General features: G+C 54.1%; 7 protein-coding genes across 7 annotated transcripts; 3 read left to right on the top strand and 4 right to left on the bottom strand.

Annotated features, from left to right (window-relative positions):
- Positions 1 to 29: 29 nt before the first annotated feature.
- On the bottom strand, positions 30 to 1,910 carry M406DRAFT_286176 (alpha/beta-hydrolase; the record flags this gene model as incomplete). The annotated part of the gene is made up of 1 exon (XM_040918661.1): positions 30 to 1,910. The coding sequence occupies one exon, from the start codon at positions 1,908 to 1,910 to the stop codon at positions 231 to 233; it is 1,680 nt and encodes a 559-aa protein (XP_040782236.1). The 3' UTR covers positions 30 to 230.
- A 1,942-nt stretch (positions 1,911 to 3,852) lies between these two features.
- On the bottom strand, positions 3,853 to 4,185 carry M406DRAFT_32430 (expansin-related; the record flags this gene model as incomplete). Its single annotated transcript, XM_040919850.1, has 1 exon — positions 3,853 to 4,185. A coding segment is annotated over one exon (333 nt), but the record flags the coding sequence as incomplete, so codon positions are not given.
- A 2,751-nt stretch (positions 4,186 to 6,936) lies between these two features.
- M406DRAFT_59980 (uncharacterized protein) lies at positions 6,937 to 8,180 on the top strand (the record flags this gene model as incomplete). The annotated part of the gene is made up of 4 exons (XM_040924664.1): positions 6,937 to 6,978; positions 7,054 to 7,161; positions 7,264 to 7,699; positions 7,783 to 8,180. 4 exons carry the CDS (start codon positions 6,937 to 6,939, stop codon positions 8,178 to 8,180), a joined length of 984 nt encoding a protein of 327 aa, XP_040782234.1.
- A 1,602-nt stretch (positions 8,181 to 9,782) lies between these two features.
- M406DRAFT_336747 (uncharacterized protein) lies at positions 9,783 to 10,745 on the top strand (the record flags this gene model as incomplete). The annotated part of the gene is made up of 2 exons (XM_040921179.1): positions 9,783 to 10,216; positions 10,391 to 10,745. 2 exons carry the CDS (start codon positions 9,783 to 9,785, stop codon positions 10,743 to 10,745), a joined length of 789 nt encoding a protein of 262 aa, XP_040782233.1.
- A 403-nt stretch (positions 10,746 to 11,148) lies between these two features.
- Positions 11,149 to 12,858, bottom strand: M406DRAFT_349626 (pseudouridine synthase; the record flags this gene model as incomplete). Its single annotated transcript, XM_040922482.1, has 2 exons — positions 11,149 to 12,696; positions 12,825 to 12,858. The coding sequence occupies 2 exons, from the start codon at positions 12,856 to 12,858 to the stop codon at positions 11,288 to 11,290; spliced, it is 1,443 nt and encodes a 480-aa protein (XP_040782232.1). The 3' UTR covers positions 11,149 to 11,287.
- Positions 12,859 to 14,113: 1,255 nt separating this feature from the next.
- On the top strand, positions 14,114 to 16,725 carry M406DRAFT_349625 (uncharacterized protein; the record flags this gene model as incomplete). The annotated part of the gene is made up of 4 exons (XM_040922481.1): positions 14,114 to 14,338; positions 14,394 to 14,546; positions 14,599 to 15,836; positions 16,208 to 16,725. The coding sequence occupies 4 exons, from the start codon at positions 14,114 to 14,116 to the stop codon at positions 16,320 to 16,322; spliced, it is 1,731 nt and encodes a 576-aa protein (XP_040782231.1). The 3' UTR covers positions 16,323 to 16,725.
- A 2,537-nt stretch (positions 16,726 to 19,262) lies between these two features.
- M406DRAFT_286172 (uncharacterized protein) lies at positions 19,263 to 20,486 on the bottom strand (the record flags this gene model as incomplete). The annotated part of the gene is made up of 3 exons (XM_040918660.1): positions 19,952 to 20,486; positions 19,677 to 19,719; positions 19,263 to 19,585 (listed from the first exon to the last, which is right to left on the bottom strand). Coding segments are annotated over exons 1-3 (372 nt in total), but the record flags the coding sequence as incomplete, so codon positions are not given.
- Positions 20,487 to 20,771: the final 285 nt, after the last annotated feature.

The following is a 20,771-nucleotide window of genomic DNA, read 5'->3' as shown; positions in this document are numbered from 1 at the left end:
TTTCACGATGTGAGAAACAGATATTTCTTGTTGTTGACAACAAGATGGTATCGACATTGACGGTAGCATATACACACAGATTTTTCTCATCTTCTACTATCTACACCAAAAAAAGAAATTCGACGCCCCAAGACAACAGACAATCAAGTACTCGATCTGCACCACAACAAGAGACAGAAGAAAAGGTGGGGAGAGAAGCCAAACAACGCCAGTGCCACCGCTCCACTCCCTTAGAAGGGAACCTGCTGGGCGTAGTAATCGATCCAGAGGTCGACCTGCTCATCCACCTGGGTGAGGGTGCGGTTGGCAAAGCCATCACCAAGGCGCATGATCTGGCGGGTGACACCGTCGTTGGGGGCCCAGTAGGGCAGCTCGTAGGAGCCGTTGCTGTAGGAGCCGCCGTCGTTGGGGTTGCCGGTCTTGGCAAAGTTGGCCCAGTAGGCGGACATCATGCTCTGGACGTAGTAGTCGTACTCGGTGAAGGGGTAGGTGTCATTGTTGGCGTACAGGGCGTTGAGGGTGTACATGATCTCGGACTGGTGGAAGGCGCCCGAGTCCTGGCCTGGCGGGGCGTGGTCCCAGGCGTAGGTGTAGATGGGCGAGGTGGCGTTGGACTTGAGCACCCAGTCCTGGGCGTACAGCCACTGCGAGACGGTGCCGGCGTCGGTGGTGCCAGCGTTGAAGGTCTCGCTGGCGTTGGTGGAGGTGTTGCCGACGGCGTAGTAGCGGAAGTAGTCGGTGCTCAGGTTGCCCATGCGCAGGGTGTTCCAGAGGGTGACCTCGTCGGGGGTGAAGTCGTTGGTGGGCGAGGCGCCGTTCTCGTCCTTGGTGCCGCCCGTGATCAGGGGCACATCGTTGGCCGGGCCGGCGAGGGCCTGCTCGATGTACTTCTCAGGCAGGACATAGCCGTCGAGGACGGGCTTGAAGATGAGAGGGTAGCCGCACCAGATGGCCGTGACCCACCACAGCTCGTCGGTGGGGATGCGGTCCTGGGAGCCGTCGAGCAGGTCGTCGACGGACAGCTCGCGCAGCTCGGCGATGGAGGTGGCGTTGTGGTAGGTGGTGTAGTTGAGGCCGTGCTCGATGGCCATGCTCATGTTGACGTACGAGGTGGCCAGGCCGGCAACCCAGGGGTTATAGGGGGTGTGGATGCCGGACTCGGAGATGGCGGCGTGGAACAGGCCCTTGAAGAGGATGCTGTTGACGGCGTGGTACACCTGGGAGGAGCCGAAGCTCTGGCCCTGGATGGTGACGCGGTCCGGGTCGCCGCCAAAGTTGGCAATGTTCTTCTGCACCCACTTGAGGCACTCAAGGTGGTCGAGCACGCCGTAGTTGCCGGACGAGTTGTGGCCGTTCTCGGCCAGGGACTCGGCGTTGAGCTCCGGGTGGGCCAGGTAGCCAAAGGCGTCGTCGCGGCGGTTGAAGGTGACGACAATCACGTCGTGCTGCTGGGCCATGCCGCCGCCGTACCACCAGGCGTCGTTGGAGGTCTCGTCGCTGCCCTGGTTCCACACGATGACGGGCAGCTTGTCGTCGGACGAGTTGGCCGACGTCCAGATGTTGAGGTTGAGGCAGTCCTCGCTGTACCCGGCGGTGCCCTTGCTGGGACACGGCGCGCCCCAGGTGTCGGCCACGAGGGTCTCGTTCCAGACCTCACGCGGCTGGGGGGGCTTCCACCGGTTCTGGTACGACGTGTCTGCGGCAAAGGGAATGCCCAGGAACGCCGTGACCGTCGACTCGGTCGTGCCGAAGAAGTCCTCGAGCACCGACTCGTCAAAGTACTTGTAGCCCGAGACGGGGCCGTACGTCGTCTGGATCGTCTTGTTCCAGAGCTGGGCCCGGGTGGGTGCCACGAGGGCCGCACCCAGCACACCCAGGGCCAGGCGGGCCGCAGAGGGTGTGGACGACATGACGGTCGTCGTTGTCGTTGCAGTAATGACCGTGGGGAGGTTTGTATTTATTTAGAGAGAGGAAGAGGGAAGTGAGCGAGGGTGGTGGATGAGGAGGAAGGAAGCAAGACTCATGGCCCGACGATCTTCTCTTGAGAGACAAGAGGGGATCACCAACATTTTATACTTACAAGTCACGACCTACCTATTCCCAACTACTTACCTACAACTAGCAAAAGAAAGAAAAAAAATCCCCCCTGGTCATTGATCGCCACGCATGACGCTGATGAGATTAGAGAAAGACGGAAAGAGACAAGAAACAAAACAAAACAACGAAAAAAAACGTAAGAATGGCATGCCTGCAATTCTGGTCAAGCAAGCCTCGGAGATCCGAGACTGCAAGTATATACTGTATAGTACGTAGTCTATGTTATTTCTGTACCATAGAGAGCTACACCAGCATGTCATTACCTATTCCGACCTGACGCCCACATATTCCAGATGTGGATCTGCTGCTTAGCCCATCGTGCCGGTCCATGGAAAACGGGGCTTGTATGGGCGGAGGGGGGGGGATAGGGGGGGGGCTAGTCATGGCGAAACAAAGGTAAACTTTTTTCTTGGCCACAACGCCCCATGCTTTTCCTTGCTCTTTTACTATGAGAACTGCCGAAGTACTAAAAACTTAGTTACATCGTAGAAAAAAGGAATAAGTCATTGCAGTACTTTTAGTGGCGGAGTGAACGCGTACATAGGAGGCTGGACAAGACACATCAAAAACGAATCAAGGAAAAAGACTCATCCGTCCAACGACTATTTTTACCCCTTCGCAGTACTTGAATAAAAGAGCTGCAAAACCGTGGAGGAAAACGGCACAACGGCAAGGGAGCAGGGAGAAAAAGGAGGGCCATGACGCGGCAGCCCTTCACCGTTCCGGCGTAGGTCAGGAGACCGTTGTGCTTCATTTATTCGATTCCTCGCCCGAGATATCGGCGCCCTGCAACGTCGCCTGGGGGGGTTGGCCCATCCACTGCCCCATCACCCTGGGCCTTGGCCGACCGTGCGATTCACACAAGGTTATCACGCGAGCCTTTCCGATCCAAACGGAACAGGTGGGGTGGGAGGGAGAGAGGCGGAGGGCCATCCTCCCCCCAGGATCGAACTTGAGGCTTGAGCGCATTGAAGCTAAAACGTCGGCCGAAAGGGCCAGATCGGTCCTGCGAACAGCGCCAGAACTGTTTTCCCTACCATTTCCCCTGGCCTTTCTCTCTTTTTTGTTTCGTTCTTTTCTCTCTTTTTTCTTTTCCCTTCCCCAGTATATCCATAAACAAAACGACTCTGTGATCCTCCCCCCCTCCACCCCCTTTTTTTATTTGCAGCCTGTGTTGTTCAATCACGGCCAGGACCTCGGCGAAGCGTCGTCCTCGGATTGCGTAATCTCAATACCGAGTATGGACTCGGCGATGTGGACCAGGGTGCATAATACTATACGTAAATCATAAGAATATTTATACATACCCTATTGTGCATACATATCTGGGGAGGATCGTCAGGCACATTTTTTTCTCGAGATCATTAACAAAGAGGATTATGTTGTAAGGATCAGAATGGTTATTCTCTATAACTAGATCAGGAACAATAGAAAATAAAAACACCGTTGTACTTGTCAAAAGTATATCGGCGCCGAGATCATGTCATATACGATCTAGACATGTATATGTGTTGCAACATTCCATCGTCTGGCGCGCCTGCGCCTCTATAAATATCCATGTACTATATCTAAGTAAAGTATACACCCTTGTTTCACAATTCGCATGTCTATGATCAATAACTCTTGTTCCCTCATAGTCATAGATATTGTCATCATCATCATAAACGCCCGAAGGCAATGAACCAGAAAGAAGAAGAAGAAAAAAGAAGAGAAACCAACAAAAGAAAGAAGAATGGCCCTCCTCTAGTTGATGACCCAGGTGACGGCAATCTTGCCCAAACTCTCGTCCCCAAATTTTTTAAACACAGCAGGCGAGACATCGATATCGCTGGCCCCACAGCCCGCACACCGGTCCGTGATGGCCGCCTTCACCGACGTGCTGCCCGCCGTGATGGTCACCGTCTTCTTGCACACCGGCGATGAGTTCGGGTTGGCGTAAGTCCCGTACACGATCGAGGGGACGGCAACGATCATGTCGGCATTGGTGTTCGTTGCACCGCAGGCGCCCAGACCCGGAGCGTAGTAGGTCATCTTGCCTGAGTTGGACCGCGGCTGGAGGAGGGGGACGGCCGAGGTGAGGGTGGCGGCGGCAACGATGGCGATGATTGTGGTCTTCATTTTGAAGAGGTATCTTTTTTGAGATTGAAAGAGAGAGAGAGAGAGAGAGAGAGAGAGAGGAAGAGACTTTAGTTGGATCTGGAGTGAAAGTTGGTCTTGTGAAGGAGTGAGTGCTGGTGTGAACGGCGTTGCCGGTAGGTAGATGCGTCAAGTGGTGCTTGCCGATGAGGCACGAGTGTGTCTAAGTGACGGTGTATGGATAAAAGATTGTATGTTATTATTCCCCCTCTGGAGTGAGTGACTGAAGATGGCTAGGTATGCTGTCCATGATCAAGGCTGAAGCTTGTCTCTTTTATATATTCGCTTTCTGCTGCCCAGCCTGGGCCTCATGGACGATGTTAGACTCCACTCGTCTCCTTGCGCTTGGACACTTCAAGGCTCCTCAAGATCGAGAAGATTCTTCTTCAATGTGAGTACAAGCTGCTCTAGTCGTTCCTGCGTGACTCGAGGAAGTGCACGGAGAATCACGACAATTGACAAATTGTCTCGAATATACCATACCAAGTACTACCTAGTGTCAGGGGCATCTGAAGATGCTGCTGTACTACAGTAGTCTGTACTACAGTAGTCTGTCGGGACCCAAATCGATGGCGCCCACTTCCCAACTCTGTTTAGAATAAGGCCCTAACAGAGACCAGTCTGAATGAATACACTAGAAAGACAGAAGCGTCCTCAGACTTGTGTTCTGACGTGGGCAGAAGTACTCAATCAGCCAGAGGGCATACTCAGATATTGTTTGTCATACTTCTGAAGAGTATTTACAAATAGACACGGGAGTTATTACCCTGGCTGCCCATCCAACACTGATGCTCCAGTATTCAGAAGCTGGAGAAACCGAAACGAAACAATAAGAACAAAAGAACAAAAGAACACAGTGAAGAAAAAACAGCTCCCAAGAAAGCTCCAATCATCTCTGACACCAAAGAAGAGTTCTAGAAAGACCCGGTCAGGCCGTTTCCCAACTAGCAATGCAAGGCACAGATCCGCCTCTACTCTAAGCATGCGGGCCTAAGCCCTGGTGAGGCAAAATCCTGCGGCGATGGCGCTCAGCTGGTCGCGCCAGGGGCCAGGTGCTTGCGTAGACTCTTTCCTTAACTATGCGCAGTATTATTGATGTCCTCGCATCCGAACAGACAAGGGCCGACAAGTTTGAGTCCCGAGAAAAGGCCCTGGTACCTTGTTATGGCCTCGTGGACCGGCCTCCACAGATGATCCGTGTGCAATAACAAGGGTTTTCCACGTGTAGGGGTTACTGTAAATACTACATACTATATAAGTACCTTCACTAGACAGCCCTGGGCCAGCTGAGGAAACCAGGGCGCCTCACTCAGCCTCATTCACCCCTACAACACAATGCACCATATGCATCAATGTGCTATTGTGTGACATGCAAATCTCCATGCTGGCGTCGCATCACTCCGAAGCGCGCGCACACACGCAAACACACTAATCAATGCACACCATGACTCCCCCTCCTGTTAACCCTGTTACGCCTCCGATCGCGAACTCGTCGTCAACCTTAGCCCCAATGACTCGGCCGACATTTTCAGCTAAGCACCGGCTTTCCCAACAAGCAAGCGCGCGCATGAACAGTGCGTATGATGGGATCTTCTCTTTTCAACAAATACGAGTCGTGTCTTTGAGGGGCGTAGGCAAACGGCCTTCACATTGGTCGTGGAGGGTTCGCATTTCTATATTACCGACTTTGATTTATCAATTAGGAGTGTCGGTCAAGTCACCTTGTGGAAATATGTCTATGTGCCTCTGCCATGTTGTTGTTACCTAATGCTCTCTCATTTTATAGTATTCTATATCATAAACCAAAGGGTTTCAAGAAACCTCTCTTCTTCATCTTCAGCCAGAAACAAAACACGCTGTAAGAGGGCGAATGTATTTGCCTTCAAGTATGAAACAGGATGTTGGGCAATCTCCAAAAGTTCTTTGCAGATGGACTGCATTTGATCATTCCATGTTCTTGCTTCGCAAACACTCTCTGCTTACTGATCAGTAATGATAACAGGCGATGACACAGATAAAAAAGCACCCCATAGCAAAAGAAAGAGGAACTGTCTTTGATTTTTGTGAACTCTTCCCCTTCGCCCTTTTCTTTAAATCTATACGCTCGGAGTGGACTCCAAGCGATGTCGCTGTTCGCTCCCGGAGATAGCACCATCAACGTCACGGCAACCCCCCTTAAGTCCACAACCGGGTCCATGACCGTTGCCCGGATTCAGAGAGAGAGAGAGAGAGACATACTACGAACATACTACCATAGTGGGAGCAGGCATGCTTCACAGTAGTGCATTAACAGCAAGGTGTAATTAATTATCCCGCATTGATGCCATAAGCCATTCCCATCCTGTCATGGATTTCGGGGTCAAGAAGCGTCAGCCAGGAAGTCAAAGAGCCTACGGCGTCCTATTTTTGCCCAGAGCTTCGACCTTCTGTTCGGCGCGAAATGGACATAGGCGCAAATAATCGTCCTAATTCCAGACACCAGAGGGAACAACAGCTTCATCAACAGTGGCCATCGTGCGGTGTGTTGCAGTCTCGCGCAGCAATGCTCGAGAAAGGAGGGAGGATAAATAGACAGCATCTTCCAGGAATTATGAGCACCCTCGACGAGATGAGACTTCAAACAGTCAAGGCGAGACAGCACTTGGATCATTTCTAACAACAAACTGGCACTTTTCCACTCCACACAACACATCCCATCCCAACATGGCTTCCCAGATCACCATCGCCGGCAAGGCGGTCGGCCCCGTCGGCTTTGGCATGATGAGCAAGTCACACCCTACCTGGTGGCCTTGGTAACGTTCTGATGATGATGACCACGAGCTGACACCACTAGCAGGTCTCACCTTTCCATGGAAGAAGCTGGACCTCCCAGCAGCAGCTAAGGTGATGAAGGCATCGCTCGAGCATGGCGCAAACTTCTGGAACGGGGTAAGAGAGCAGGCCCTCTTGTGTCACACATAAACACACATAAACACACACACCCAGAGGCAGAGAGACAGACAGCTCTAACCAGGTTTCTTTTCTGCCCAGGGCCTCTTCTACGGCAGCCCAGACCACAACTCGCTGCACCTGCTGAAGTACTACTTCAGCCAGTACCCAGAGGACGCAGACAAGGTTGTCCTTTCCATCAAGGGCGCGTACGACATGTCGACGTTCACGCCGACGGGGAGCCCTGAGGCGATCCGCGCGGCGGTCGACACCGCGCTCAGGGTCCTTGACGGGTGCAAGAAGATTGACGTGTTCCAGATGGGCCGAGTGGACCCCAAGGTGCCCATCGAGGAGAGCGTCGGCACACTGGCCGCGCTGGTGTCGGAGGGCAAGATTGGGGGCGTCGGGCTGAGCGAGGTCAGCGAGAAGACGATCCGCCGGGCTGCAAAGATCACGGAGATCGCGGCGGTAGAGATCGAGCTGAGCCTATTCACAACAGATCCCCTGACGAACGGCATCGTAGATGCATGTGAGGAGCGTAAGTGTGACTGTCCCTTTTCAAAGATGGATAGAAGCTCTTCTCGACTGCTGGTGAATCAATATTGACAAGAGGATTCATAGTCGACATTCCCATCGTCGCCTACAGCCCCGTCGGCCGTGGCTTTCTCACAGGGCAGATCAGCAGGCGGGAGGATATGGATCCGACCGACGCGCGCCTCCGGTTCCCACGGTTTCAGCCTGATGTGTTCAGTCAGAACCTCAAGCTGGTCGATGCGGTCAAGCAGATCGCCGACCGCAAAGGGCTGCCGCTCGCTGCCGTGGCGATCGCGTGGACGAAATACCAGGGAAAGAAGATCCTCCCGCTGCCAGGTGCAAGCAAGGTCGAGCAGGTGGTCCAAAACTGCACAGATGTGCAGCTGAGCGAGGAGGACCTGGCTGAGATTCGAAAGATATTGGACGCCTTACCGGTTGCTGGGGCTCGGTACGGTGGCGCCCTTGAGGCTCAGCTGAACGGCTAGATAAAAGTTGCTTGTGTCCCTGCTCAGTTATGGCCTGGACATGAACACGTTCGTCTTTTCTTCCTCCGTAGTGAACCTGACATCGCATCTCATCTTATTTTGACTACACTCGTCTCTTCTCCATCTTCTCTTGCGTTGCTGTCTGCCTCCCTCACACTTGTCTTTTCCCTTCAGAGCCGAGGAATATTGTGAAACAATGACAGCTGTTCCAGACCCGTAGTCAATGGTGCCCTGTCGGGGCAAGAATGGTACGATGAACGGACAAGCAGCAGCCGCATGATCAGGTTCGGGTTTCAGATGAGAAGAGATAGACGTGATGGCCTCAGCTTGGTGCCAGCTTTGGTGCCAGCGTGGCGCTCTCCCTTCCTGTGTGTGAAAAGAGAGGAAGAGAGGAAGGGGAAGGCTTTGTCGCAGATTTTAAACTCCGAGACCGAGACTGACTGAGTCTCTGAGCCCTCTCTCCCTTTTTCAAGGTTGCATTCTTGTGCCTGAAGATCAACGGCTGATAATCAAGCCGCAGCGCTGATCCCTTGCAACGAGAAAAATTGGCAGTGGCCACACGACCAGTCAATTGGACATGTAGATTTTTGATGGACCACGGATGGAGAAAATTAGAATTGTCGGCACTTTGCTCGCGAAAGCGATGCTGTTGTTGTCTCCGTTTGTGGTGGGCACATCTTGACCCTTGAATTGTTTTGAAATCGTCCAGAGTTGAATGACAGGGCTTGAGCCCCAAAATATATGCCATACATGTCACTGGGTAAGTACGTACAGCAGAGGCAACACCATAGTACTATCCAAGGCACACACGCGCCAGGGGCAGGGAACCAGGGGCTTAGGCCCAGAAAGAGGGTGCGGGGCGCAGTTCTCCGCTGAATTGGATGATGACTACGGAGCGTGGAGCGTACATCCTGCATCTCGCCAGGCGCTACAGACCCCTGTAGACCCTTGGGGTTCAGGGCCCCAGAATCCAAGAGCCTAGCACCTGGCATCCCTACACAGGGCAGCCCTCCCTCCGCCTCCCCAGCCTTGCTAACTCAACCCCTGGACAACCTAAATGCTGCCCTTTTGTTCTTTATTTTTATTTTTATCTCCAACTTCCAGTTGGTCCGAGTCCCTCCGGTCAGGCACCAAAGACGACAAACACACTCAACGCACGAACGAACACGATGCAATTGATCTTCGTCCTCTTCTGCTCAGTCCTTTACTCCATGATGTGGTGAATGAGCAGCCACGGCAGCGACGAAAACGACACGATTCGACCAGTGACGCGAAGGAGGGGGTGAGGCCCCGTCAGCACAGGAGAATACTACACCCACATGTTCATTCCAACGCCAACGCCACCGTCACCGTCCAAAGACAAAATTGAGACCGAGTCTGGACGGCCGCAGTGCCAGTGCCACGCGACAGTCTCACCTTTTCCTTTTATAACAAGCAAACCAGCCGGGGAAACACCACCATCATCGACAGCAACTCCATAATACCCAGACCCCCTCTCCTTTGTCACCCCTTGCGGGCCCTCGACCAATCTACTATCACCCAAACGACCAGCCCACGGGCAGCAACACCATCTATCTCTTCACGTACAAGATGTCAAGCACCATGACCCTTACCATGCCGGTCCTACCACCACCACGGCTTAGCACAATTCCGTGTTGTCCAAAATGCGGCAACGACCTCTCCCTCACCTTCAACCCGACTGCCAACTCCTCCCTGGCTGGTCACGACGCCGACGAGACGACTACCGCAGCCGCTCTCCACGCCGCCCAGCGCCAGATTGACGAGCTGCAGGCCCAAATCCGCCTGCTCAATACCAAGGCCACCGCCGCCGTCGACCGCTGGGCCGACTATGAGGACGAGCTATCGACGCTGCGCAGGGACCTGCAGAGGGAGCGTCAAGGCAGCGTCACACCACAGACACCCACAGTGCAGACCCCGACCTCGCCGCCAAGACTCATCACCGGGAGCCCCTCTGCCGGCGTCTCGAGCTTCGCCACCGCGGCCACCAACAGGATCTCCGCCCTGCTGAGCCGCAAGTCCACACCCAACCTGAAGGCGGTGCCGAATCCGGGCCACCAGCAGAGCTACAGCACCTCCAACCTACTCCCGACCCCGCCCCCGAGCGGAGGCGTCGCTCCGAGCCACGCCAAGGGTTATAGCACCTCGGCCCTGCTGACCCCCAAGTCCCCGCTGTCCCTGTCCCTCTCGAGCGGCCAGACTCTCTCCTACACGCCGGGCGCCTCTCCGCCCCCCTCCACCGATGACCTGCTGGATGCCCTGACAAGGGAGCATGGCATGCGCCTCGCCGCGGAAGGAAAGCTGAACGACACGAGCCGTGAGGTCGAGGAGCTGAGCGTCACCCTATTTGAGCAGGCCAATGAGATGGTCGCCACAGAGCGGAGGGCGCGCGCCCAGCTGGAGGAGAGAGTCGGGGAGCTGGAGAGGAGGGACAAGGACAAGGGGCGCCGGCTGCAAAGGCTGGAGAGCGCCATGGGGAGGATCGAGAGGGCGAGAAACCTCCTGAAAGAGGAGGTCGTTATAAACGAGCTGGAGGAGCGCAGATGATATTATAATTTGACCGGGGGTGGGAGTCGTGGTGATGATGAGAAGATGATGGTTTTGGTTTTCGATGCTTCAGCTGCATTACCTTTATTTCCCCCCCCCCCCCTTTCTTCCCCAGCAAGCGCGAATTGGGTTGATACCTCTACTGCGGCCCCGACGATTTACGACGTGACGAGACTTGCATAGATTGGATACATGGTATCAAGGCGTTGAATGGAGTTGGAAAAACGTTAGGACAATGGATGATAATCGCACACTACGCGATCAGTTGGTCATGTAGCAAAAGAATGCATTTCCGGAGTCGAGGGGGCTTCCTTCTTCCTTTCTTCAATTTGCACTCTTGTTCAAGACTTGCGAAGTATTGTGGAAGCAGAAGATTAGCTTTCCTTCGCTGCCAGCCCAACAAGAGGAGAAGTGCGTGCATTAAGGAATTTGGTGGTATTTTCAACAAGATTACTGGGGGTGATCGTTGTCATAAAATAGGGCAACTTCACTGTTGCCGCTGCCGCCGCTCATGCGAGAGACACCCAAGACTCATCACTCGCCTAAGCAGGGAGCGCAGCGTCCGGCTCCGTCTTGGAACTGCTGTCGGCCTTGGGGCTTGCTGCTTGTGACGTAGTCTCGGTTCCGGCCTCCTCCTCTGCCTGCTTAGAGGTGCTCTCAGCCTTGGGAGATGTTGACCGTTGGGGGCTCTCAGCCCTGCTCTTCCCCTTCTTTGCCGCTGCCGCCTCCTCCTCCTCGCCGACTTTCTGCTGTGCCTCCTTCTCCCCACCCTTGATGCCGCCAGGCTGGTTCCACCTCCGCAGCATGTCCTTGAGCTTCGGGCTCCACACGTCCTCGCCCTTGGCTAGGTCGTCGTACTCGAGGCAGTTCTCGGTCCCCAGCACGAAGTCGCCCTGCCGATTGCGCACCAGCTCCGCCATCAGACCAGCCGATCCCACCTTCTCGCCCAGGTCGTGCGCGAACGACCGGACGTAGAAGCCAGAGGTACCCGTCATGCGTATCCTGACGGCTGGGGGGCCCTTGTCCTTCCATGGCGGTGGCGTGCCGGGGGTGACGGGCGGGACGAGGTCGGAACCCTTGCCCTTGGGCGGCAGCTCGCCCAGGGCACCGGACATAACGGGGGACGTGGCTTCGCCGTTGGCTTGTTGATTCTGCTGCTTATTCCTATTCTTCTTGGACTGGCGCTCAACGACCAGCTCATCCTGCCTCTCCTCGAATTTGCGTTTGAGATCGTTGTGCTCCGCGATCGCCTGGGTGTCGGCCTCTTCCTCCTCCTCCGTCATCTTCTTGCCTTCGACCTGCTGCTTCTCGACACGCCACAGCTGCTCGGCGTACTGCTTCTCCGCGGCGGTGGCCTCCTGCGTAGGCCAGTGGTGCTCGTGCGTGCCGGGTTCATACCACTCCAAAATCTCGACATCGGTGACGGTGACCTCCCTGGTCTGGATTTCGCGCGGGATCGGCTTGCCCTCGCGCGCATACTCGTACAAGGGCTTTCCCTCCATCTTGAGGGCCGAGAAGAGGGGGGGCATCTGTTGGTAGGTCCCGCGGAATGAGTCGAGGGCCTCCTCTACCTTCTCGCGCGTGATGTGATCGTACGGTCTCTTCTTGAGGAGGTGTCCGCACCGGTCGTACGAGTCGGACGACGCCCCAAAGACCACCACCGTCTCGTACGTCTTGGTGCAGCCTAGAAAGCCTTGTAGGGCCTTGGTGCCCTTGCCGACACCCAGGATCAGCACGCCCGTAGCCATGGGATCCAGGGTGCCGCCGTGGCCCATTTTGACCTCAATAGCCTGCTTGACCTTTCGTCGTCGGCGCTGCTGATAGCGGTCCTCCTTGGCGCGGTCAGCGCGCATCTGCGCGAGCATGGGTTGGAAGAGGACGGAGGGGTTGAAGTAAGTCTTGCAGTCACGGATGACCTGGGCGGAGGACATGCCGTAGGGCTTGTTGATGGCTGTTTCCCCCCCAAGATGCGAAGCAGGGTCAGTAGTGGCTTATTGGGACATTCGTCATTGGTAGTGAGCCTGGCAGTGGGATAGAGAATCGAGAAGATCCCATTTGGGAGCTTGGAGCTGGGCTTACCGAAGACGCCGTCGAGAACACTTTCTGTCGCCATCTTGAGAAATCGCCTTGCCTTCATAAGGCTCAGCCTACCCTTCTCGGGGCGAGAAGAGAGTCAAAGTACAAGACTGATGAACAGGAAAGGCCAAGGCGACAATAGGACTGAGAGGAAAGCTGGGGGGGAGAGAGAGAAAAGACAAAAAGAAGAAAAAGGAAAAGAGGAGGCAAGGAAAAGAAGAGAGGGAATGCAGCCACCTGCAGGACCTGCAGTTCTGCGCGCGGATTTTCTTTGCAGGGAATTGAATTGTTGGAGCGCGGGCGTTGACAGGGAGGCTGCTTATCGATTGGGCGCCTGTCTCAAGCTGCGAAGACTACATAGTGCAAGGTACCGTTAGGAGTGGAGACTCTGTCATAAGTAGTATGTACTTGTACAATGTGGGGTACAAGGCTACTGCGCTGCTTAATCCTGGGGGGATTTGGATTCCAAGTCAGGTACTCAGTACAACAAGGCATGTACTACAGACTGACTCCCTGCAGCAACCGCCCACTATATGGACCTCTTTACTGCCGCGGTGCTACATTTCGCGGTCGCGTTTCCCCATTCCCACCTTGTGATCACACACACACAACTTCCACCTCTTTCGTTACAACCCATTTCGCCTTCCACTCCCCAACCGCGCCTTTCTTCATTGCTACATCCACGGATCCAAAGCTTTCTCTCGCATCTCATCGGTTGTCGACTTGCCTTCCAATCCTAAACCGTGCCTACCGCCGACGCCGCACCGCCGACGCCGCCTTTGATCTCGCACATTTGAGCCTCACCTACCATGGGTCGTCCGCCAGGGAGGTCCCGCGGTCCAGGTCGTCCGCGCGGTCCAGGTCGTCCGCGCGGTCCAGGGCGCCCTCGAGGTCGTCCGAGACGCGCATCGAATTCCACTGTCGCTTCAGTCGACCTCAGTCACATTCAATACCTTCCTGAAACACACGTGCTCAAACCCGTCAAGCCTGGGCAGCATTCCGACAGTTGGATCTGCTTCGTGCTGAACGATGCCGTCGTCTACCATAAGAACGAGACAACGGGTCAGCTTGACATTGCCAACGTCTGTAATGTTGATCTCGAGGGCCCTTTTGTTATTCGAGGAAAGCTTGATGTCGATATGGCAGAGCCAGATCAAAAGCAATGCTGTATGTGCCTCCTCTTCCGAAGATACTGATATATTTGGCTATATCTTTGCTAACTGCAGTTTTTCTTCTTTCCAGTGCGTAATTATGCTTTGAAGGATACTTATATTGAAATCCCATCGAGCACGATGTATGCCATCAGCAATGGGCCGACGAGCATATGGGCAGCTGGGAAGACGGGGTGGTTCGAGATCAACCCTGCTCCTGAGTATGAATCGATGTATGAGACTGTCTGCGAGGGGATAGACCTCTACTACTCGGTGCTATTCGCCTATGAAGACGCACAGAAGTGGGCGGCCAAGAGCAAACGGGCTACATGGCAGCAGTTGCCTATTGATGACTTATTGTTTCAGGTATGTATTTTGCAAGTCCAACCGAGTATTTACTAGGATACTGATCCCGAACAAGTACGCCGTTAAAGTGGGCGATGGTGTTACGCTCTTGGAAGCCAAAGACCGCTGTCGAAAACATGCATCCTTCCTTCTCGCCCACTTTTCCAAAGCCTTGGACTTTCAATGGAATGGAACGTCTTTTGCGAAATGGATGTCTAGCATGAACAAAGTACGAACGCCGCTCTCGCATGTTTGCTATAGCATTGCTAATAGTTTATCAGGATATTGTCAGGAAGTTAGTGGATGTGGCTACGAAGAAGGTGCTCGAGCCATCTGCTAAGGAACCAAGCTCCTCCCCAGATGCTATAACCAAACAAGAGCTCCAAGACGATACCCATCAGCTCCCTCTGCATATATCGCCAATAGAGTCAGATCGTACCCGACGAAGCAAGTCTCGCGCAAGCAGGCAGAGCCAAGAGGCTGATATCAAGGGGCAGGTTGCGACTCGATGGCCGTCATCAACCACTCGGACTGAAACACCTATTCACCCCCCTCTACCAGCGCGGGTACCGTTTGCCCCTACTCCGCCGCCCCCCATCTCTCCAGCGGAAAGCACCACTCCTTCAGCGATCGAACAAGCTGATAAACCATCGAACGAAGTGCCACAGGATCCCGTGCACCAGCTCAAGGAGCTTGTAGAGGAAATATTAGCGGACGTTGGCGGGGATGTAAGGAAAGTCAAGCATAACACCGTGCATTCGAAATTGTATCTCAAATGCTCTATGCTATACCCCATGGCCAGCGAAGTCACTCACTTTTATGCGAAGCAACTTGCCGCAAGTCTTCCTTCTAAGTGGTATAAGAGTCCCTTTTTCCTGTGGCTTAAGGAGCACCGCGACAAGCCCTGGAGACCCGAGCACGTGACAGCAGAGAACGTGGCATCCAAGCTTGTCCGGCGGAAGAAGAGCAAGCACTCGGGAGTTCCTAAGGCTCGCATACCTCCTGTCGCCTCGTCTCCGTCCCACGCTGGCAAGCACTATCCTGGAACACCTCGGATCTCTGGCCTGCGACCTACTACTGGTGTCAAGAGGCCAATCGCGTACGACGATGATGGTGATGACGACGACGATGAAGAGGGCCGGCCCCCCAAACAGAGCAAAACTTCAAATTATCATGACACTGACGAGAACGAAGATGAAGAGGAGGACGCAGTCATCGATAGCAGCGAAGAGGATGAGTCAGAGATTCCGAGTGTATCGATAACCTCGCGTCCACCACCGTCAATCTTCAAAGAGACTATGAAAATTGTTGTTCATACCGACAAGATACCATCCATGTCTCCGAGTGGTCCCAATGGCACCTGGAAATGCGAAGAGGACGGCTGTAATTATATCGTTCGCTCCGCTGAAGAGGCGGATGGAAGGGACCTGATCGCCAAGCATTTCAAAGACCACGAGAGCCGCGCTGAGAAAGTGAACCTCGCCCTTACTGAAGGAACCAGAGGTCACCTGCCTATCAAGTACGTATATTTCATCTCTTTCTTCCTATTCGGCCGGATAGCAGCCATGTCTCGCAGCTTTTGTTCATACTATTAAATGAACTGTGATTTTGTTACCATTCCGTTTTCCCTCCCCTTCTCTGGATGTCTTTCCCCCCACCCACCCCCCCTCTCCCGTTTTCATCTTTCCCATTTCCCCCATTGTCCTGCCTTTTATTCTTCTAGGGGGGGTGGGTGTTAAAAGCATATAGAAATATGCTTTTTCTTTTTTAATTAAAAGAGAGAGAGAGAGAGAGAGAGACAAATATTTGTGTTTACCCTATTCTTTTTCGACAGTATCTGAGTATATGCAAACTAAAGTCGTGCTTAACTGATCAACGCTATTTCCGCAGTCACCTTCTCGATAAAATTCGCAGCTTCGGCGAGTCTTCTCAAAGGGACGAAGAACAGAGCTCTTCGGATGGAATAAATTTTCCCAGACCCATTAAGCGACGACTTCTGATTTAACGAATGCTTATGGACGTAGCCAGGTCGTATTGCACACCCCTTACTATCGTTTTCTATTTTCTTGTCGTTTTACAAGTAGGTGGGTGGATCATGAACAGACTTGCGCAAGCCAGCGGAAGCTTTTATTGCGCGTACTTTACTGCTATTTATTTAAAGGGCAGGCACCCAGCAGTGGACCTCCCCAGACATATTGAAAAGGGTACAGAGGATTGGGGAGGGCATCCGGATCCGCAGGGAGGGTTTCTGTACGCCACTGGTCTCCCTAGAAGGGTGAATAGTGGCTCGGACCCCAACAAATCAATTCATATCCGCGCATATATATATGATTACTGTCCAAATGAGTCACTCGACAACGTCTCCTTGACGGCGATTGGCATTGACATCCTCGTTAGAGAGGTGGAACAAACAAAATCATGCAGCACCATCAAAAAATAATCTTTTCTTTGGGGATAATCTGGCTCTGCTGCTGCTGCCGCCGCGGCCGCCGCTATTGTGGCCATACGTCCCACTGCGAGTGTTCGTTCAGTCTTTATGCAGACAATGAACCATCCCATCAGACAGGTTCGTCTAGCAGACACTACACCACAGTAAACAACTAGGCCTTGAGCTCTCACCACCATAATCAAGACACCGTCTACCTGGGCACTCGCTAAAAAAAACTGCCAAATGTTGGAACTTGGTTAAGTTCAAAGTGTGCCCTCGCCAACAAATAACTCTCATCTCTTTCGAATGCTTCATCATCTTGGTTTGTTTCTTCGTTCAGGGCTCTCAGTCTTCGCTGCTAGCCACTTCTGCCAATGCCGTGGCCAGCATGACGGCTGTCTCGGTCGTCATTCATTGTGCGTAGCGATTGCAGGGCACGAAAACCGTATGAACTATTCTAGAGCTGTGAAATGCTCCGCCGAAGCTGTTGCTCTAGATGCCTGGTCACTGTACCTGCCAGGCGAGGCCTCTACGCCAATTTCTGGAGATACTCGTTGGCCTCAACCCAGGCATCCTGGGTACTCATCTCCTGACGGTCCAAGGTTTTGATGCCAGTCACAAGGGCGTCGAAAAAGTCACGGAAGATCTCGATGTCTTCCCGGAAGTTGGTCGCCTTTGGGAAGTACGCCTTTGAGATTGAGTCGATGTCGCGGAAATCACCATCCTCGTTTGCCTTCTGCTCGAGGTATGTTCTGACCGCAACACCCATAGCGGCGCTGTAATTTCTGTTGGCGAAGGGGAGCCTGCGCGCAGCCGTCAGTATCTGTGGGAACCTGCTGTGCAGCAGTCACTTCTGGGCTGAGTTGTAACTTACGCATTGCCGATGTCGAAATACTCCATCGGCTCTCGAAGTCTCTCGGACTTATTGTTGAGGAGCAGGTGGGCAGTGATAGCATCCACCAGATCTCGGTCTGCTTCTCGAACAGCAGACATTTGCGACAGGTAGGCGAGCAGATCCTTCCGCAGGGGACCAGTATAGCCGATAGCCTGGTGTCTCAGCTTAAGCAGGACAGCACAGCGGCTGACCAGCACCACAGGCCCTTCCACGTCGCCGTTCGCCACTTCATCCTGGCGCGGCCGAGCGTTGAGCTGGTCGAACCTGATGAGTTCGAAGGCAAGCAGGAGCGCCTCGTATAAACCCGGTACCTTGGGGTTCTTCTTCACGGTTGGCTCAACCTCAGTCATGGCCGTGGCCAGGGCCTTGCCCCACGACGTCAACTCGTGGGAGTCGTTGATGTAGTCCCTGAGATGAAGGAATCGCCAGATGACGGATGACACGAGATGATGTGACGAGTCCGTCCTTGATTTGCTGTTAGATGTAGCGACGGTGTTCTTGGCGAACTCGGGCTTCTGGAGTGACAGGATCTCGAACGCCAGGGACCCAGCACGATCCTTAGCAGCTGGTGCTGTGAAGCCCCACGTAGAGAATTGCTGAGCCACCACCTTCTCCTCGATATCCCAGGTGGCGACCTTTGGGCTGGGAGCCCGGAAGGTACTGTTGCGTATGGTCGTCGGCTGCGCGTCTGCGAACCAAGCTTTCACCTCGATATCCTTGTAATGCAGTCCCCTGTTCAGCCGGGGCACCACAAGCCCTAATGCTAGCTCTCTGATGGGCAAAAGGCGACTCAGGACGAGGTGTCTGTACTCGGGCGATGCGATCCCATCGAGCGTCGGCAGGACTGTCGTCTGACTATGGACGATCCAGCTGGGCAGTTGCGGCCCAACGAGACCGAACTCGAGGTAGTGGAAAAGCTCTTCGGGAAGCCTGATACCCAAGTATTCATGCGAATCCGCGGTCAGGGCATCATAGCTCTCAACCTCGACAGCACCACTCTCTGCGATGTAGACGAAGTGCTTAACAATCATGCGCGCTTTGCAGAACTTCTCAAACCAATCAGGCTGTTCCTTCAGAAGGACATCGTCGAAAGAACTGCAAAGCTGTTTCACATGTTTAGCATTGGCCCTGAGCATGTTAACAGCGTCCCGCACAGTATTGGAGGGCTGCTGGGGTTGAGCGCGGGCCGGGAAGGGGGGAAGGAAGGAAGAGCCAGTGATGAGAAGCGCATCAACGAATATTGACTCGTCGACGCCCAGCTGACCCATCAACACCTCTCTGGCGACAGCACTGAACTTTCCTTCATCCCAGTCGACATCTTGTATCACATGGTCCTTGATGGGGTAGAGTAGAAGCTCGCGAGAACCCATGATGGCCCCACACATGATTTCGTTTTTGGAAAAGTACGCAATCTGGCGATGGTCAGAGGGAATGATCTGCGGGTCACTGTGTACTTAAACGGAACCCTTACCTGTGCAGCAGCCTTGAATGGTGCTACCATGAAGTGGAGATCGCGCTTCCTCAGGATGGACTGGAGGAGAGGATAGAGTGACTGCAAGGGGTAGGCACCTAACGCTAATCGTCAGCGAGCGCCTTAGGACAGGGGCGAGCAGTCTCCGTACCAGACCAGAAGCCAAAGCCTTCGACGGCTGGCTGCGCCTCGCCGTTGGAGTAGAGAGCCCAAGCGGCGTCGGCACCCGCAATGGCTTCACGGCCAATCTTCGCTGACTGCTCATACTCGCCCTTGACAGGACAACCATCGAATATAAAGAAGGGCGTCGTGTCGTTGGTCTTCCACTGATCCAGGTCTTCGTTGATGTTCTTTTCGGCAGCCAAGAGGCCACCCAGGGCGGTAACGAGCGGCTCCTTCTCGCGGATGCGAGCAAGATAGTATGTCGCGTCAACGGCGATAACATTCTCCCTCAGCTGGGAGACTTCGCCCGACCTGAATACACAACGAATGACGAGCGTCAGCAAGGTAAACACTTAGAGCAGGACGGTATACACCTATGTAGGGAACAACAGGGGTTACACACGCGACGAATTGGTTGATGAAAGCATCATCGTTCTTTGTAAGGCCTGCAATTCCAGTCAATCCGAGGACCACAGCAATAATGAATTTGTCCGTCCAGAACCAGAGAAAATCGCGGGCAAGTCCACGCGCAGGAGAGGTCCATTTGGTGTTGCTCAAGACAGGCGTGGAGACGCCGACTCGTAATCGTGAAGGGAGAGGAAACCTGCAGTCGACGGGCACGTGTACCAAGTCCAACTGGGCTGCCGACAGAAGTATAAATCAGGGATTGGGGCTTACCAGACATGTCTACCACTTAGGAGTATCGGAACAGCTCTGAGCCTGAGAAGACGTTTGCGACGAGGTGTGGTCTGCGCTGTACAAGGTGGCCGCCGCAGGCACTCGGAGCCCCAGGTGGTGATGCGCAGGGCAAATTCCCAGTTAAGCCAGTGCGTGACAATGGTATGTATGTTGTGTAGAGGGAGAGCTGTCGCAAGCGAAAGGTTTATCGGCGCCGTGGGGAAGGGGGGGGGGGGGTTCGGTCTTGGAATAAGGGTCGTGTACGGTCGCGACGTTAGAGGCGAGAGTGTATCTGAAAAGATGGGGGCGGTTGAACAAGGTCGAGGAAGTCAACGAGGGTGAGAAAGAAGGAAAAAAGAATCAGGGGTCGTGGAAGGAACGGTTCGAGCTTGTCCTGGTGGGCTTCGGTTCAAGATGAGAGCCCAGATCTATCAGTCGTCTTGACGAAGAGGAAGAGACGGAAACAGGCTCCGCCAGAGTCGAGACGGTGTCTAGGCAGGTGGCAGTTGATCAAGGTAACCGATGACGTGTTGGCGGGCGGCAGGAAGAAGGAGAAGGACGAGAAGGAGGAGCAACAGCAGCTGTCGAGGCCAGTCAGGCTGTCCGTGTCGGCGTCTGTTCAACGTCAAACCCTTGTGCTGTGGTCTATACTACCCTGCTCTGATCTGCCTCTCTGCTCTGGCTTGGAGGGGATTATTTGCTTGGTTGAGCTGAGCTGGGCTGGGCTGAGCTGAGCTGCGCCGTGCTGAGCTTCCTGCTGCAGTGTTGTTGTGCTGTGGTGCTGTGTATTTGTGTGGGTGGGCTGTAGCGGTGCCGTCCC

Source organism: Cryphonectria parasitica (genome assembly GCF_011745365.1).
Source record: "Cryphonectria parasitica EP155 unplaced genomic scaffold M406scaffold_1, whole genome shotgun sequence".
NCBI lineage: Eukaryota > Fungi > Ascomycota > Sordariomycetes > Diaporthales > Cryphonectriaceae > Cryphonectria > Cryphonectria parasitica.
The sequence above is the reverse complement of the archived record's forward strand: the minus strand, read 5'-3'. Positions and strand labels throughout refer to the sequence as shown.